The sequence below is a fragment of the Ursus americanus genome, chromosome 1, assembly GCF_024610735.1.
Source record: "Ursus americanus isolate L20-20 chromosome 1, mUrsAme1.1.p, whole genome shotgun sequence".
NCBI classification, from domain to species: domain Eukaryota; kingdom Metazoa; phylum Chordata; class Mammalia; order Carnivora; family Ursidae; genus Ursus; species Ursus americanus.
In genome coordinates this window covers 101081092-101098374 of record NC_142127.1, presented here as the reverse complement: position 1 = coordinate 101098374, position 17283 = coordinate 101081092, and the positions used below count along the sequence as shown (strand labels likewise).

Sequence of the window (17283 nt, the reverse complement as noted above, 5' to 3'; positions counted from 1 at the left end):
CTGAGCACGGCGAGACCAGCATCCGGGACAGCAGGGGTCCGCTTCGTGGGCCACCCACAGGCTCTGACCCAACTCCTCAGCCCTGCCCAGCAGCAAGAGCGCCACCGCGAACCATGCTGCATGCAAGGTCTCCGAAAGTTAAAAAGCACAGGATTTCTATGTCACAAAATTGTCTTTTTTTTTTTCCCACTTTTTTTTTTTTTTTTTAAGATTTTATTTATTTAGGGGCACCTGAGTGGCTTAGTTGGCTATGTGTCCAACTCTTGATTTCAGTTCAGGTCATGATCTCAGTGTCCTGAGACTGAGCCCTGTGTCAGGCTCCATGCTCAGTGGAGAATCTGCTTCTCCCTCTCCCCCACCCCCTGCTTACAATCTCTCTCTCTCAAATAAATAAATCTTTTTTAAAAAGAGATTTTTTTTTTTTTTATTCAAGAGACTGTGAGTGGGGGGGGGCATGGGGGGGGCAACAGCATGGAAGGAGGGCAAGGGAGAGGGACAAGCAGACGCTGTGCTGAGCACGGAGCCCAACATGGGGCTCAATCTCACAACCCTGAGATCATAACCTGAGCCAATATCAAAAGTTGGACGCTTAACCAACTGAGCCACCCAGGCACTCCACAACCATTTAAAATGTACAAACCATTCTTAACCTCACAGGTTGCACAAAAACAGGCAGCACGTGGGAAGTGGCCTAGGGTCCAGAGCTTGTCCGCCTCGCTCCTGCCCTCTGCCCTGTGCAGCCACTGTAACCTGCCCTCCAGATCTGGAAGACCATATTTAATCAATCTGTTTAATCAATCTGCTCAACTTACTGAGGGGCTAGAACTACCTCAGGGAGGACAGATTTTTAAACTCTTTTTCCCCTGTGTCCTTCATGTTTCCTCTTCATGTCTCATTACCACCACTTCCCTTTTTACTTTGTTCTGTTACTATACAAAATAATTTATCAGACTCCTTAGTAGGTAAAATAAACAAGCACGGAGTCCCAGAAATTACTCTATACTGACTGACTTGTGGTGACCATTCAAGGGGTCCTAAGGCTTCATCAAGTCGAACCACCAGCCACGTTTCCCAGCAGAATACCAAGCCACTCGTACCTTCACAGGACAGCCCATGTGACGTGACCCCGGACAGAGCTTCCCGACACACGTTGCAGTAGGTCGGCCTCGCATGGGAGCAGGCGTACCAATTGTGCATCCCTGAGAAATGGTCCATGCTGTACTGGGTAGGCTGGAAGAACAGAAGAGGGACGGCAAAGATAAGGTGTCCCTTTGACATCCTTGAATGTGGTAACTTGAATGGGATTCAATAAAGTTTCCAAGAGAGGAGAGGACAGGGTCAGCCAAAAGGACGAGCAACGAGCCTGAATTTTACAAGGAACGTGCTGAGCCAGTGAGCGCCAGACCGCTCAGTGCACACGTGGTTTTGATGCTCAACAGCAGAATGTTAGCGGGCGGGCAACAAGAAGGGATGTTTCTCTTCCCGGACCTCAAAGTGCTCCCTGTTCTGGATGGTCTTCAGCGCTGCGATCCACTCTTCCATTTCCTTCCTGTTATCGGCACACAGGATGAGTTTCCTACATGGAGTGATGACCTAGAGAGAAACAAGAAATATAGGCAATAGAGCAATGAACAAAGGACAAACGCTAACAACTGTCCAAACTTTTTCGAAATCTACTTTCACTACATGTATTTTTTTAACAAAAAATGACAGACTCATTCAGATTCTCAATTGAACAGAACATAAAAATGATCACCATGGGTCATTAAAAATCAAGAAAAGTCTCAAACCCAAAAAACAATCAAATTTAGTTTATACATTCACCAAAAATCAACTTAAGCAGACATTCATCAACCATCTACCACTTGGACATAGTAATAAGCCACAGGAAAATTTTAAAAAGGAAAGAAAGCACAGTCGCTATCACTCCAAAGAGTTCACAAATTGAGGTCCAGCATCTGAACAGTTTAGGGAAAGTCGGTCTAAGTTACTCTAAATATGATGCAAGCATTTCGAATGTATCATACATGACGTCCTTGTACTATGTGACAAGAGAGAAACCACCTGCTACTACACTCAAGGGCCTGAACAGCTTAACTGGAAATGAGGTCAGGATTGCATCTATAACATATAAAGAGTTTTTACAAATCAACAGAAAAGTCGTTCTTAACAAAAAAAAGGCTATGAACTTGCACTTCAGAGAAGAAATACAAAAGGCTAATAAACAAATAAAAAGATGTTTAACTGTTCCAGTCATCAGGGAACACAGATGAAAATAGCCAACTATTTTTCACCTATTTGACTGGCAAAGTTCTTAAAGATGGTAATCCAGTGTTGGCAGAAGCATAGGAGAAAACAGTTCTCCTCGAGCACTGAGAGGAGCTAAATAGGGTATAAACTTTTTAGGGAAAAATTTGACAATGATGTCTACAAAAATTTTAAAAAGTCATAACATTTTACGTATTTTGTTTTGTAATGATGTAAAATATCTACATGGTTCGAAAGTCAAATCTACAAAGTAGGTACAGTCAAGAGCCCAGCTTCTACTTGTGTCCCCCCCACCCTGGTCCCCTCCTTTCCCCACATGGCAGCTTTAAATAAGTACCGATATGGTTTAACCTTCTTTTTTAAGACAGATGCAAACACATATATCTATTCATATTCCTTCTTTTTAAAACAGTAGTATATCACACATACTTCCCTCCATCTTTGCTTTTTCATTTAATTATCTATCCTGCCCACTCTCCTTAGCAACATGGAGCGTTTCCTCACTCTCTCTCACAGCTGCACAGAGCCCCGAAGGACAGAACCACCGGAGTCTATTCAACCAGGTCCCTATTAATAGAAATCTTACGTTGTTGAAAATCCTTTCCTATCTCAAATAGCGCTGCAATGAATAGCCTTTTCACTGACCTCCTATGTTTCCCGGTGTATTTGGGGGAGAAGTTCCTAAAAGCAGAACTGCCCTGACAAAGAGCAAGCGCATATATAATTTTGCTGCCAAATTCCCTCCCCAGGGCTGCTGCCATCTGCATTCCCACCAGCAGTGTTAGGAGAATGCCTGCTTCCCCAAGGATTCACCAATAAAACATGTTACTTAACTTTTGGATTTCGGCCCATCTTACAGTTTTAATTTATATTAACAACACCCAATTTAAATTATTAGATGATCATGTTTCTGGTTCAGAAAATTTAGAAATGGTATTTTATAAATTATCTCTGGTGATTTCTATAACCACCTATAAAGCTTAATCACAGAAGGGGATAATTAGAACTGGGTCACAAACGCATGGTTCAGGGGCACCTGGGTGGCTCAGTCGTTAAGCGTCTGCCTTCAGCTCAGGGCGTGATCCCGGCGTTATGGGATCGAGCCCCACATCGGGCTCCTCTGCTGGGAGCCTGCTTCTTCCTCTCCCATTCCCCCTGCTTGTCTCTCTCTCACTGGTTGTCTCTGTGTCAAATAAATAAATAAAATCTTTAAAACAAAAACAAAACAAAAAACAAATAAACGCATGGTTCATTCTCTCATGTCATCAGGATAACTACAGACAGGGACCAGACTGGGGAAGCTGGGGGGGGGGGGGGGCACTGGAGGACAGAGAAAACAGAGGACTGGAGAAGCTGGGTGCCCCTCCCAAAGGTGGGGGTGCGGAGTGGCAGCCACTGTCCTTTACACATGGAGAGCACCATGAGTAGCCCATATCCCAGGATCTGCCCAGCAAGCACATGCTGAGTGTCTGCTCTAGACCTGAGATTCCAAGACTATGACAGGCCAGGTTCCCACTCACAGAGAACTTACCCTGGGGACAGACAAAAAAACAAGAAAACAATTTCAGACACTGACAGAGGCCCTGAAGAAAACGTGGGCGGGTGAATGGGGCTGGTGGGTGCTTTCTACAGACAGGGTGGTCAGGGAAGGCCATAGGAGGGCTGGCAACTGCCAGTGACCTGGGGTCAGCGCTTTAAAAGGAATTTTCATCAGTAACTGTCTGTCTATAAAACCTCAGCAAACATTTCTTTATTATTCATTGTGGGGTGAGTTTTAATATTTAAAAATTTTTATCAGTGTAATAAATACAGTTAGAGAAAGAGAATATACTTTATTTTGCATAACTCACGGATTATATTAAGAGTCACGCAATACGATAGTTACGGAAGAGAACAATGACATTTTTTACGTCCATTCTATTTTAGGTCTTGTTTCTGCTACTCCTGTGACAACCTTTACGGGATGAAGTGCCCACATAGTTCTAGAACTCAGCTATGTCGTCTGAGAAGATGGGTCTTTGGGCCCATCATCTTCCACAAGCCGGAGGACAGGGGTACGGTGGACTAACTTCGTGAGTACTGGGCACCACAGGGCAGCAAGTTATAGACAAAACTGTTGTTTTTAAAGACAGGGAGTTAATATGAAACAAATGATAGATGACATCACTTCCTCAATCTGTGTGATTGTTTACAGGGAGTAAACACAGAGAGATAAATGCCCAAGAACCTGGTTTCAGCCTTTTTAAAAAACTCTTAACTTGTGCAGGTTTGAAGAAGCCTCAGACAGACTCAGATTTGAACCCTACCCGGCCACTGACTGGCCAGGAAACATGGGCAGACTGTCATCATTTCTATTCTGGAAAAGGAGGAGCTTAAAAGTTAGCTACCTGGGTTGTCATGGGACTGAAAGGGACCCATGTGTACAGGACTGGCACAGGGCCTGACATGTGGCTTTAGGGTACTCCTCCAGGTCTGAAGCCCTGAAGAGCTGTGTAACCGGAGCAGCTCCCACCCCTCCCCGTGTCTCCAGACACCCCTCTGAACGCTGCCACGGTGATGTTGATGCCACACCCCAGCGTCGTCCGAGTGTGGAAGCATGCTCTCACACACACACACTAGTGCTGCTTCAGGCTCTGGGGCCTGATCTCTGGGCATTTTCTATTTGTAGGACCATATGACACTTCCCTCCTGAGACTGTTCTAGTACCAACAGTCCATGTCCCAGATCATGAGAATCGTCAGGGACACTCCCCCCAAATAAAAGTCTATTTCTGCTTCTCTCCCATCATGTTCTGTCACCTTTGAGACAGAATCCTTATTTCTTAGCGGTCCACAAGAATGGTCATGACTCTGTCTCCTTGAAAGGCTCCTCCTCACCCTGGTCTCTTGGCAAGGTCCTCAACAGCCTTCCGGCCCACAGGAAGCTTCCCAAATCCACTAGCAGTAGTGCACAACCCAACAAAGCTCCTGCCTGTCCCTCTTTGTTTCCTTAACACCAGCCTGGGGCCAATGCAAAAGAAAGGTGGGGACTGAAGGGTCTTCCCAAAAAAAAAAAGAAAGAAAAGAAAAGAAAATGAGCAGCTGCTAATAAGAGAGCTGTCTTGGACAAAGCTTCTTATTCAATTCCTTGCTTTTGGAGACAGAGTGGGCAGGACAGGCCCCAGGAGAGAAGCAGGTGCTGGATGAGACCTCTCCTGGCTGCTCATCGAGCTCACCAGGTCAGGAAGAAGGCAGGAAGAGATACGCCTAGAAATAATAAAACTGTCCCTCTGGATTGCAGCCAAGACCACAACTCTTAGAAAGGAATGGTGCAAAAAAGGTAAAACTATTCCCACTATTCCCAAAATCTAGCCTTCACACAGAAAAGACTTTAGAGACCAAAAATGCTCTGTATTTTTCAAGCAAAGAAATGGCTCACATAACTAAATCAACTGAAACGGTAAACAAAAATTAAAAGTAGGGTCATACATGAACTTGACAGGACCAATCAGTGACATCACAGAGATTCAGTGATGAATAAGCAGACTTGGTACCGAGGGAGGGGGCAGAGTAATACTACAGAGCAAGATGACACACCACGAGACCACGACATGGAAACCCACTAATTGGAGAGTGAAAGCACACTGCAGACCTTGAAGCTGGCAAGACAAGAGAGACTGAAAGAGAAAGGATATCACAGAGAAAATGGTGGAAGCATTGCTCTCCTAACCTGCAGAGGCAGGTCAGGAAAGCAATAAACACTTACTGAAATTCTCCGGAGGGTAAGAGAACTTAAAAATCAGTAAGAAAAGGGGCGTCTGGGTGGCTCAGTCAGTTAAGCGTCGGACTCTTGGTTTTAGCTCAGGTCATGATCTCAGAGTCGTGGGATCGAGCCCCACATGGGGCTCCCAGTCCAGCGTGGAGTCTGCTTAGGATTCTCTCTCTCTCAGGCACCTGGGTAGCTCAGTCAGTGAAGTGCCTGCCTTCAGCTCAGGTCATGATCCCAAGGTCCTGGGATCAAGTCCTGCATCGGGCTCCGTGGTCAGTGGGGAGTCTGCTTCTCCCTCTGCCCCTCACCCCTGCTTGTGCTCACTCTCCCTCTTCCAAAATAAATAAATAAAATCTTAAAAAAGAGAGACACTCTCTCTCTACCCCTCCCCCCACATGTTCTAATAAATACAATCTTTTCAAAAAATTAAAAAATAAAAACAATCAGTAAGAAAATAGGCCAACTAAAAGAAAAATGGACAAAAGACACGAATAGTTATTTCACAACCAATAAGGCACATGCAAATGCACTCAAACTTGTTAGTAATCTAGGAAGTAGACCTTAAAATCCCAGCATGGCATACCTTTCACGGTGGCTGTACTGAAAAAGATGGACAACACCAAGTACCGGCGAGGCCGCAGATCAACTAGAACACCCACACAGTGCTAGCAGGAAGGCGATCTGGTGCGACTACTTTGTAAAACATTAAAGCTGAACTCATGTACAGCATATGGCTCAGCAATTTCACCCAAACACTCATCAAAACACACACAAATGTTTATGGCATCAATACTGTTAACAGGCCTACAATGAACACAACCCGAACACCCAGCCCCGGTAAGAGTGGATAAATATACTGTAATGTATTAATATAATGGAAAACCACAAAAAAATGAGAACAAACCACCTACTGCTAACACAATAACACAATATACTGAGAGAAGCCAGACACGAACATTTACTGTTCATATAATTTCATACGCATATATAAAGTTAAGATAAACCAGGAAAAGCTAATCGATGGTGCTGGAAGCTAGCTGCTTCCAGTAGTTGCCTTTGGGAACAAGGGTAAATTAGGGAGAGCTACTGGAGGCTGCTAATGTTCTGTTCCTTTATCTGGAACATCCATCAAGCTGTGCATTTGTAGTAAGTATACTTTTCCATATGTATGCTCTATTTCAGTAAAAAGGATACAGAATTTGGAATAAAACCAACCATATAACTGAATCAAAAGAAAAACTGCACAGCTGCCCAGACTCTTGAACGAAGTCTGTTTAGAAACCCAAATGTACAAGAAATAGGCAAAAGAAGATGGAAATGTGCAAATGAACACAAGAGTCTAGCAGAGCTATTCTAAAAGTGTGTTAGAAATGGATCCAAGAGCACCTGAGTGGCTCAGTCTGTTAACTGTCTGACTCTTGATTCTGGCTCAGGTCATGATCTCAGGGTCATGACATCAAGCCTCACAACCAGCTCTATGCTTAGCACAGAGTCTTTTTGTCCCTTTCCCCACCCTGTCCTTCCCCCTGCACACACAATCTCTCTTTCTCAAATAAATCTTTAAAAAAAGAAAGAAAAGAAAAGAAATCCAAACACAGGGGGAAATGTTTAGTTTTACTCATAAGATAAATGCAAATTAAAATTACTAAATACCTTTTTTTTTTAAACCTACCGGATTCACAGAGATCAAAAGTTTGATAACATGCCCTGTTGACTCTCATACGTTACAGTATAAATTAGTACCACTCCTATGGGGAACATTGGTGAAATCAAGCAAACTATATATTTTTTTAAAGATTTATTTATTTGAAAGAGACAGTGTGTGCATGCACACACACACACACACACACACACGTGTGTGAGTAGGGGGAGGGACAGAGGGAGAGAATCTTCAAGCAGACTCCTTGCTGAGCACAGAGCCCCACATGGGGCTCAATCTCCTGACACATGAGATCACGACCTGAGCCAAAAGCAAGAGTCTGACGCTTAACCGACTAAGCCACCCAGGCACCCAAATCTAGCAAACTTCAAAATATACATCTTTGTTTTAGTAATAGTGCTTCTATAAATTTATCCAACACATACGTCTTCATGAGAACTGCCATACACAGGATATATAGGGTTACTTATGGCAACATTCATTGTAGGGACAATAGAGTGGAAATAACTCAAATACTGATCAAGGTAAGCCTGGTGGAGACTGGCTATATAAATGGTGGTGCGCTCATACAAGGGAAAACTACACAGCCATTAAAGAGACTGAAGCTACTTCCTCACACACTGACAGGGAACAACCTCTCAGATGTATTGTCAAGTGCTCGAAGCAAATTGCAGGAACAATGTGAGTGAAAAAGGAAAAAAAGCTAGTTGCCTCTAATGAGGGGACTGCTGAGAGCTGGGAAACCTCCTTTATAAACCTTTTATCCTTTCAATTTCTGTACCACATACATGAATTATTTAGTTAAAAAAATTATTAAAACAAATAAAGCCTTGCGATTGATTTCTAGTTTTATAGAAACTGTGGTCAGAAAAGATGCATGGCATGACTTTGATTGTTTTTTCTTTTGCATTAGTTGAGACTTGTTTTGTGGCCTAATATCTCATCTATTCTGGAGAATGTTCCACATGCACTTGAAAAGAATGTGTGTTCTGTTTTAGGATGGAATGTTCCAAATATGTCTATTAAATCCATTGGGTCCAATGTGGAAATTTGGAAAGACCACAAATACATGAATGGGTCAACCAAGAAATCAAAAATTACATGCAAACAAGTGAAAATGAAAACACAATAGTCCAAAATCTTTGGGATGCAACAAAAGTGGGCTCTAAGAGGGAAGTCTATACCAATATACGCCTATCTAAAAAAGCAAGAAAAATATTAAATAAACAACCCAACCTTATACCTAAAGGAGACAGAAAAGGAACAATCAAAACCCAAACCCTGCAAAAGGAAGGAAATAATAAAGATTAGAGCAGAAATAAATGATATAGAAACAAAAACAACAACAAATCAATGAAACCAGGAGCTGATTCTTTGAAAAGATTAGCAAAATTGAAAAAAACCTCTCTCCAGATTCATCAAAAGAGAAAGAGAGCGAGAGGAAGAGAGGAAAAGAAGACTCAAATAAACAAAATCACTAATGAAAGAGGAGAAATAACAGCCAACACCACAGAAATACAATTATAACTGAATATTATGAAAACCACAAGTTGGACAACTTAGAAGAAATGGATATATTCCTAGAAACATATAAACCACCAAAACTAAATCAGGAATATAAAACTTGAACAGACCATACACTGCCAGCAATGAAACTGAATCAGTAATCAAAAAACTCCCCCCAGAAAACAAAAGCCCAGGATCAGACGGCTTCACAAGCGAATTCTACCAAACATTTAAACAAGAGTTAATCCCTATTCCTCTCAAACTCTCAAAGCTTCCAAATTCATTCTATGAGGCCAGTATCACTCTGATATCAAAACCAGATAAAGACACAATAAAAAAAGAACTACGAGCCAGTATCTCTCATGAATAAAGATGCAAAAATCCTCAACAAAATATTAGCAAACCTAATCCAACAATACATTAAAAAAAAATCATACACCACGATCAAGTGGGATTTATTCTCGGGATGTGAGGTGGTAGAGTATTTGCAAACCAATCAATGTGATATGTCACATCAGTAAGGGAAAGGATAAAAACCATATGATCAATTCAACAGATGCAAAAAAGCATTTGACAAAGTACAACATCCATTCATGATAAAAAACCTTCTGCAAAGTAGGTCTAGAGGGAACATACCTCAACATAATAAAGTCCATATAAAAAACCCACAGCCAACATCATCCTCAATGGTGAAAAATATAAGAGATTTCCTCCTAAGATCAGGAACAAGACAAGGATGCCCACTCTCACCACTTTTATTCAACACAGTACTGGAAGTCCTAGCCACAGAAATCAGACGACATACAGAAATAAAAGGTATCCAAACTGATAAGGAAGCACAAAGCTCTATTTGCAGATGACATGAATACTATATATAGAAAAATCTAAAGACTCCACAAAAAACTACTAGAACTGATAAATGAATTCAGTAAAGTCGCAGAATACAAAGTCAATATACAGAAATCTGTTGCATTGCTATACACTAATAATGAAGCAGCAGAAAGTGAAATTAAGAAAACAGTCCCATGGGACGCCTGGGTGGCTCAGTCAGTTAATTGTCTGCCTTCGGCTCAGGTCATGATCCCAGGATCCTGGGATCAAACCCTACATCGGGCTCTCTGCTCAGCACAGAGCCTGCTTCTCCCTCTTCCTCCACCTGCCGCTCTGCCTACCTGTGCTCTCTCTCTGTCAAATAAATAAATAAAATTTTTAAAACAAAGCAGTAGTGATCAAAACAGTACATACTAGCATAAAACAGACACATACATCAATAGAATAGAATAGAAAACCCAGAAATAAACCCACAATTATATAGTCAATTAATTTTCAACAAAGGAGGCAAGAATATGCAATGGGAAAAAGACAGTCTCTTCAACAAATGGTGCTGGGAAACTGGACAGCTACATGCAAAAGAATGAAACTGGACCATTCTTTCACCATATACAAATATAAACCCAAAATGGATTAGAATGAAGAGAGCACAGGCAGTAATTTCTCTTTTTCTAGATTTGTTTCCTGAGGCAAGGGAAATAAAAGCAAAAATAAACTATTAGGACTACAACAAAATAAAAAAACTCCTGCACAGTGAAGGAAACCATCAACACAACTAAAAGGCTACCTACTGAATAGGAGAACATATTTGCAAATGACATATCCAATAAAGGGTTAGTATCCAAAATATATAAAGAACTGATACAACTTAACAACAACAACAAAAAAAACCCCAAATAATCCAATTTAAAAATGGGCAGAAGATACAGACATTTCTCCGAAGAAGACTTACAGATGGCCAACATACACATGAAAAGATGCTCGACATCACTCATCATCAGGGAAATATAAGTTAAAACTACAATGAGATATCATCTCACACCTGTCAGAATGGCTAAAATCAACAACATAAGAAACAACAGGTGTTGGCAAGGATGAGGAGAAAGGGGAATCCTCATGCACTGTTGGTGGGGATGCAAACTGGTGCAGCCACTGTGGAAAACAGTATGGAGGGTCCTCAAAAAATTAAAAATAGAATTACCCTAAAATCCAGTAATCACACTACTGGGTATTTACTCAAAGAATATAAAAACACTACTTCAAAGGGATACATGCACCCCTATGTTTACTGCAGCATTATTTACAACAGCTAAACTATGGAAGCAGCCCAAGTGTCCAAGTGTCACTGCCAAGTGTCCACTGACAGATGATGTGGGTTGTGTGTGTGTGTATACACACACATACACAATGGAATATTACTCAGCCATAGGAAAGAATGAAATCTTGCCATGCACAACAACACGGATGGAGCTAGAGAGTATAATGCTAAGTGAAATAAGTCAGCGAAAGACACATACCATATGATTTCACTCATGTGGAATTTAAGAAAACAGATTAGCAAAGGAAAATAAGAGAGAAAGAAACTAAGAAACAGACTCTTAACTACAGAGAATATACTGATTACTAGACGGGAGGTGGTGGGGGCATGGGAGGATGGGAGAAATAGGTGATAGGGATTAAAAAGTACATTTATCATGATGAAAAAGAAAATAAAATAAAACCTTAAGTATATAATACATGCTAAAGACTCCAAAAAAGAGCCTTAGAATTTTTATTTGAAATGAGAACTTTTGCTTTCATACAAATGATCTTCCAGAATGTATGAGAAAACACTTAGCTCCTCCAACAAGTCTAAGACACCCCAGCCAGAAAAATATCTTCCAGGGGCGCCTGGGTAGCGCAGTCGTTAAAGCGTCTGCCTTCGGCTCAGGGCGTGATCCTGGCGATCCGGGATCGAGTCCCACATCAGGCTCTTCCGCTATGAGCCTGCTTCTTCCTCTCCCACTCCCCCTGCTGTGTTCCCTCTCTCGCTGGCTGTCTCTCTGTCACATAAATAAATAAATAAAATCTTTAAAAAAAAAAAAAAGAAAAGAAAAGAAAAAAGAAAAATATCTTCCAGTGGCCTGGGAAGAATTAACCAAAGAGGTCACTAAATTACGGTCAATGGTCTCTGAGAGACCAAGGTGAAAAGGGTGACGCATCAGAGACAAACAGAAGTGGTGCTTAAATGAAGAATGTGGACTTGAAGTACCCACGCACTAGCTCCTAGGACAGGACAGCAACCGAGAGAGTGTCAAATGACAGCGGCAGCCACCAGAGTCGGGCACTTAGTAGTCTCAGGAAATCTGCTGTGTGTTTACAGGTATTTGCACACTACATCTTCTCCACAACCTCACAGAGTGGGTGTTCGGAGAAGAAACTGAGGCCCCACGTCCCCAGGGCTAAGGAAGCAGGGGCCAGGACACCAGGCAGGCTGGCTCCTGACCTCTACCCAAGAGCGGCGTCCCACCTGGATTCCCGGCAAGACTGCAACAGGAATAAGGCCAGGCACGGAGAGCCTGAGGTAGGGGAGGAATCCGCACTCGCCAAGAGTCCTCCCGGGCTCTCAGAACACGCAGTGTCTGGCACGGTGCATTGCCTTTTTGGCAGGGGCACGGGACTGAAGCATCAGGGCAAGGATGACAGGGACAGCTTACTGAGTCATCTGCCCACTGCCCCGCCTGCTCTGACCAGGTTCCCCACGAATGCTCAACGAGAGGGTACAGAAAGTAGGTCTGGAGGATGATGACGAGGGCAGTCCCTGACTCACCAGCCACATCCTGTCCAGCAATTCCTAGTCACACATTTATCTGGATGTGCCTCTCACTCGTAAATGTGACCTTAAATGACAAAAAGATCAAGATCCTGCAAACTTTGTCGTGCTGGAACCACGGGCCAAACCAAACAACCTGAATAGTAATGAACACGAGGCTCTGGGCCTGAGACGGTCCGAAGGCTATGATAAGCAGGGAGGACAGACATGCAGCTCAGACTGAGGGCCACTCAGACACTCTTGTCAGATTTGCGGGTCCAAAAAATAATAAAAGTAACAGGCAGACTTCTGCTTCCAGCAAGAAGCTTAGACATACTTTTTCCTATTCCTCTGGCTAAGTACAACTAAAACCCTGGACATTAGACACTTTAAAAATGAGAAGCCTCTGAAAGGTGGAGAGAAGAGCGCAGAGAGACTAGGGGCCTCGGGACCTCAGAATGACACGCAGCAGAGCTCCTGGGGTCTCTGTTGGCCTCAGGCATCATAGAGCGGAGCTGAGGAAGCCAGCTGCCAGAAAGAGTTAAAAAGTCCACCAAAAGCCTGCTCTCTCTAGCCATGGGACCAGGAAAGAGGCAACCTAACAAGGCAGAAATCAATAGCAGTTGCCAGTAACCACTCTACTCTAGCCAGACACCACGGAGAACACTGTGGCCCTCACCCCCACCGTGCCAGGCAGAAACGAGGCGCTCCAGCAGAATAGCTGGATAGCGTCCAGAGAAGGCCAAGTAGAAACGTCCATCCCTGCAGACCACACCCCAGGGGTGTCAGGGGATGTATGGAGGCAAACAAGCACAGCGAGAGGTATTCCACCTCATTAGCCAGTAAGGAAATGCTGATTAAGATCACAATGCACTATTACTATACACCTACTAAGTGGCTTCAAATAAGAAACAGTGACAACACCAAATGCTGGAGCGGATGTGGAGAAACTAGCTCATGTTGCTGGTGGGCATGTAAAATCCTATAGCCACTCTGCCAGTTCGTTGGGCAATTTCTTAAAGAACCAAACATGCAGCTACCATATGACCCAGCAATTCCACTCCTGGACATTGATCCCAAAGAAATGAAGACTTGTATTCACACAAAAACCTGTCCGTGAATGTTCATAGCAGCTTTATCTGCAGTCACCAAAAACTGGAAACAACCCAGGTGTCCTCTAGCGGTAAATGACTGAACACACTGTGGCACACCCTTCCATGGAACACCACTCAGGAAGAAAACGCAACAACTATCATACACGAAACAACCCGGGTGGAGCTCCAGGGAGTTCGGCTGAGTGAAAAAAGCCCACTCCCAAAGGTTCTACTCCGTATGTTCCCATTTATACAGCATTCTTGAGATGACGAAATTACAGAAATGAGCAAATCCGTGGTTGCCAGGGGTTAAAGAAAGGAGTGGGTGTGGCTATAAAAGGCAACCCAGGGATCCTTGTCGAGATGGAAACATTCTGGTTCTTGACTGTATCAATGTCAACATCCTGGTTGTGATGTTGTACCACAGTTTCCCAAAACATTACCACCGGGGGAGACTAGGTAGAGAACACAAAGGATCTCTGTATTATTTCAATTCCAAGTAAATCTACAATGATCTCAAAATAAAAGGCTTAATTAAAAATAAGTAACCACAATCCACTTTCTAAAATCTAATATGTTTAAATTGGGAAAATAGGGAGTAACTCCAGAACAATGCTGTATTTCTTAAGGACAAGGGCATCTATGGTCTCCCTCGGCACAAATTAAAAGTGTAATCTTATCTTGTTAAAGTCATTTGTAGGTAGTGCAAACTCATGAAATATGTGGACACACCTTTGGTGCACATTCTCTAAGAAATCCCAGTCACGTCCTCTCCATATGCCTGAGTTCAAGTAAGCACACAGGAGGGTCACAGAGCTCTGTTATCCGGCTGTGACATGTGGCCTGGTACTCGAGCCTGCGCGAGAGCGCACCAGAGATGGCAGGACTCGTTTCTACACACAACAGTGCTTGAAAAAAATCAATGAAGCTGCATCTCGTGTCAGCCACAAAGGAAGGACGTCAGAACCACAGGTCCTGCCCTCGCACGGCACCGCACTTCCTAGGTGGGCCGACCCCAGCAGCCCTGCCCCAACTGCAGGTGCACGCAGGATAAACCCGACACACGTACAACACAAGCTGCCCCCCAGCTCCAGACCCACAGATCCCACTGCCAACCGGACAGGCCCCTTGGGGTCCCGCTCCCACATTTAGATGTGTCCTTCTGCCAACGGTCCCCCCACAGGCCAGCTTCACTCCTCTCCCACGCTCAACCCTCATGTTTGGGTTCCAAATTCTTCCTTTCTTCTCAGAAGTAAATTCAAGCAGCTTTCACTTGAACAGACAAGACCCCTGATCCCATAGAGCTTTCATTCAACTGTAGACAGGAAAAGGATACTAAATACTACCATAAAGTAAATTACATTCTATGGAGAATAGTGACCAGTGACAAATCTATGGAAAAAAAGAGAGATCAGAAAAAGGTCATCAGTGTGAACAGACCCTTTTCCTCATTGGAAAAGACTGGAAGGACATAGAAGGGAAGGGGTGGGCCACAGCCTGAAGCAGGAGCACAGCTGGTGGCTAGAGCCAAGTGAACCAGGGGAGAGGAGCCTGGGATGAACCTGGAGAAGCAACAGGCCACAGAGTGTCATGCAGGCACCACTAAGAACTTTGGCCTTCACACCAAGTGAAATGGGGAGCTGTGGTGCTTTTGAGCAGAAGGCCAACATGTGATTTAGGTTTCAAAAGCATCGTTCTCGGGATGCCTGGGTGACTCAGTCGGTTAGGCGTCTGCCTTCGGCTCATGTCATGATCCCAGGGTCCTGGATTGAGCCCCGCTTTAAGCTCCCTGCTCAGCGGGGAGCTTGCTTCTCCTTCTGCCTGCCACTCCCCCTGCTTGTGCATGCTCTCTCTCTCTGACAATAAAATCTTTTTAAAAAAAACATAGAAATAAAAAGCATCATTCTGGTTGCTTTATTGAAAACAGAACATAAGGGGCAGGGCAGAAGTCAGTACCCTTTGGGGAGGGTGCCCAGCAATCCCATGGAGAGAGAAAGGAAGGGGAGCGACTGGCTGCACTCTCACGTGTCCTGAAGGCAACAGGGTTTCAGGACAGACTGGATCTGGTATGGGACAAAGAGGAGCCAACAACTACCCCCTGAACAGCTGGAGAGATGGAGCTGCCATCCTGGGATAAAGAAGGCTGTGAACAGGACTTGCAGTTGGGGGAGGGGTCTGTAGCTCAATTTTGGACATGCTGAGGCTGAAGTGTCTATCAAAATTTTGACCATATCCAATGTCTTACCTCATGCATGAGGACTTTACCTTGCCATCAGCCTGCATTAAAAAAAGAAATGAGAGCAGGGCGCCTGGGTGGCTCAGTTGTTAAGCGTCTGCCTTTGGCTCAAGTCATGATCCCAGGGTCCTGGAATCGAGCCCTGCATCGGGCTCCCTACTCAGTGGGAAGCCTGCGTCTCCCTCTCCCACTCCCCCTGCTTGTGTTCCCTCTCTCGCTGTGTCTCTGTCAAATAAATAAAATCTTAAAAAGAAAGAGAGAAAGGAAGGAAGGAAGGAAGGAAGGAAGGAAGGAAGGAAGGAAGGAAGGAAGGAAGGAAGAAAGGAAGGAAGGAAGGGAAAGAAAAAGAAATGAAAGGGGTGCCTGGGTGGCTCAGTCAGTTGAGCATCTGACTCCTATTTTGGCTCAGCTCATGATCTTAGGGTTGTGAGATCAAGCCCTGCATTGGGTTCCACCCTGAACGTGGAACCTGCCTAAGATATCTCTCTCTCCCTCTGCCCCTCCCCGCACCCTTTCTCGAAAGAAAGAAAGAAAGAGAGAGAGAGAGAGAGAGAGAGAGAGAGAGAGAGAGAGAAAGAAAGAAAGAAAGAAAGAAAGAAAGAAAGAAAGAAAGAAAGAAAGAAAGAAAGTTAGTTCTTTCATAAGTTACCACTCAAAAGTTACTCATAAGCTACCATGCTGGTGGTAGTTTAAAAAAATTAAGTTTTAGAGAGCAATCCCACAATATTTCATCATGCTGAAGATGTTCACACCTGACAATTCTACCCTTAGAAACACTCTAGAAAAACTCGTGCCCATGTGCCCAGGGAGGCGGGTATAAGAATGGCAATGCTGTTCGTAACAGCCAAAGCTGGGAAGACACAGGTCCACAGTGGACCACTACATAAGCCACAAACTAACAACCAAACACTGTGATCCTCTGACAAGGGCTGTACTTGCAAAAGTTCTGAGGTTCATGCCCCACTCCCCAGAAATTCAATAATCAGTCATTTTTAACATTGAACCACTTAACTGAAGACAGATGTGTCCACACAGATAAATCTTGGAAACACAATGCTGGGTGAGAAGAGCAAGTTGCAGGAGATGTATGGTATGATACCATTTACTCAAAACTGTAAACCTGGCCAAATACTCTATGTTATTTATACCT

The 17283-nt window shown here is 43.7% G+C and overlaps 1 protein-coding gene across 5 annotated transcripts in view; it reads right to left on the bottom strand.

Annotated features, from left to right (window-relative positions):
* The window catches only part of DGKD (diacylglycerol kinase delta), a 110943-nt gene that overhangs the window by 36420 nt on the left and 57240 nt on the right, over positions 1 to 17283 (bottom strand). For all 5 annotated transcript variants that reach the window (XM_045794092.2, XM_087864442.1, XM_087864460.1 and 2 more), the window contains 2 exons: positions 1489 to 1593; positions 1098 to 1230 (listed from right to left, as the gene is read on the bottom strand). In XM_045794092.2, the coding sequence (XP_045650048.2) occupies positions 1098 to 1230; positions 1489 to 1593 (238 nt within the window). The remainder of the gene's footprint in view (positions 1 to 1097; positions 1231 to 1488; positions 1594 to 17283) is intronic.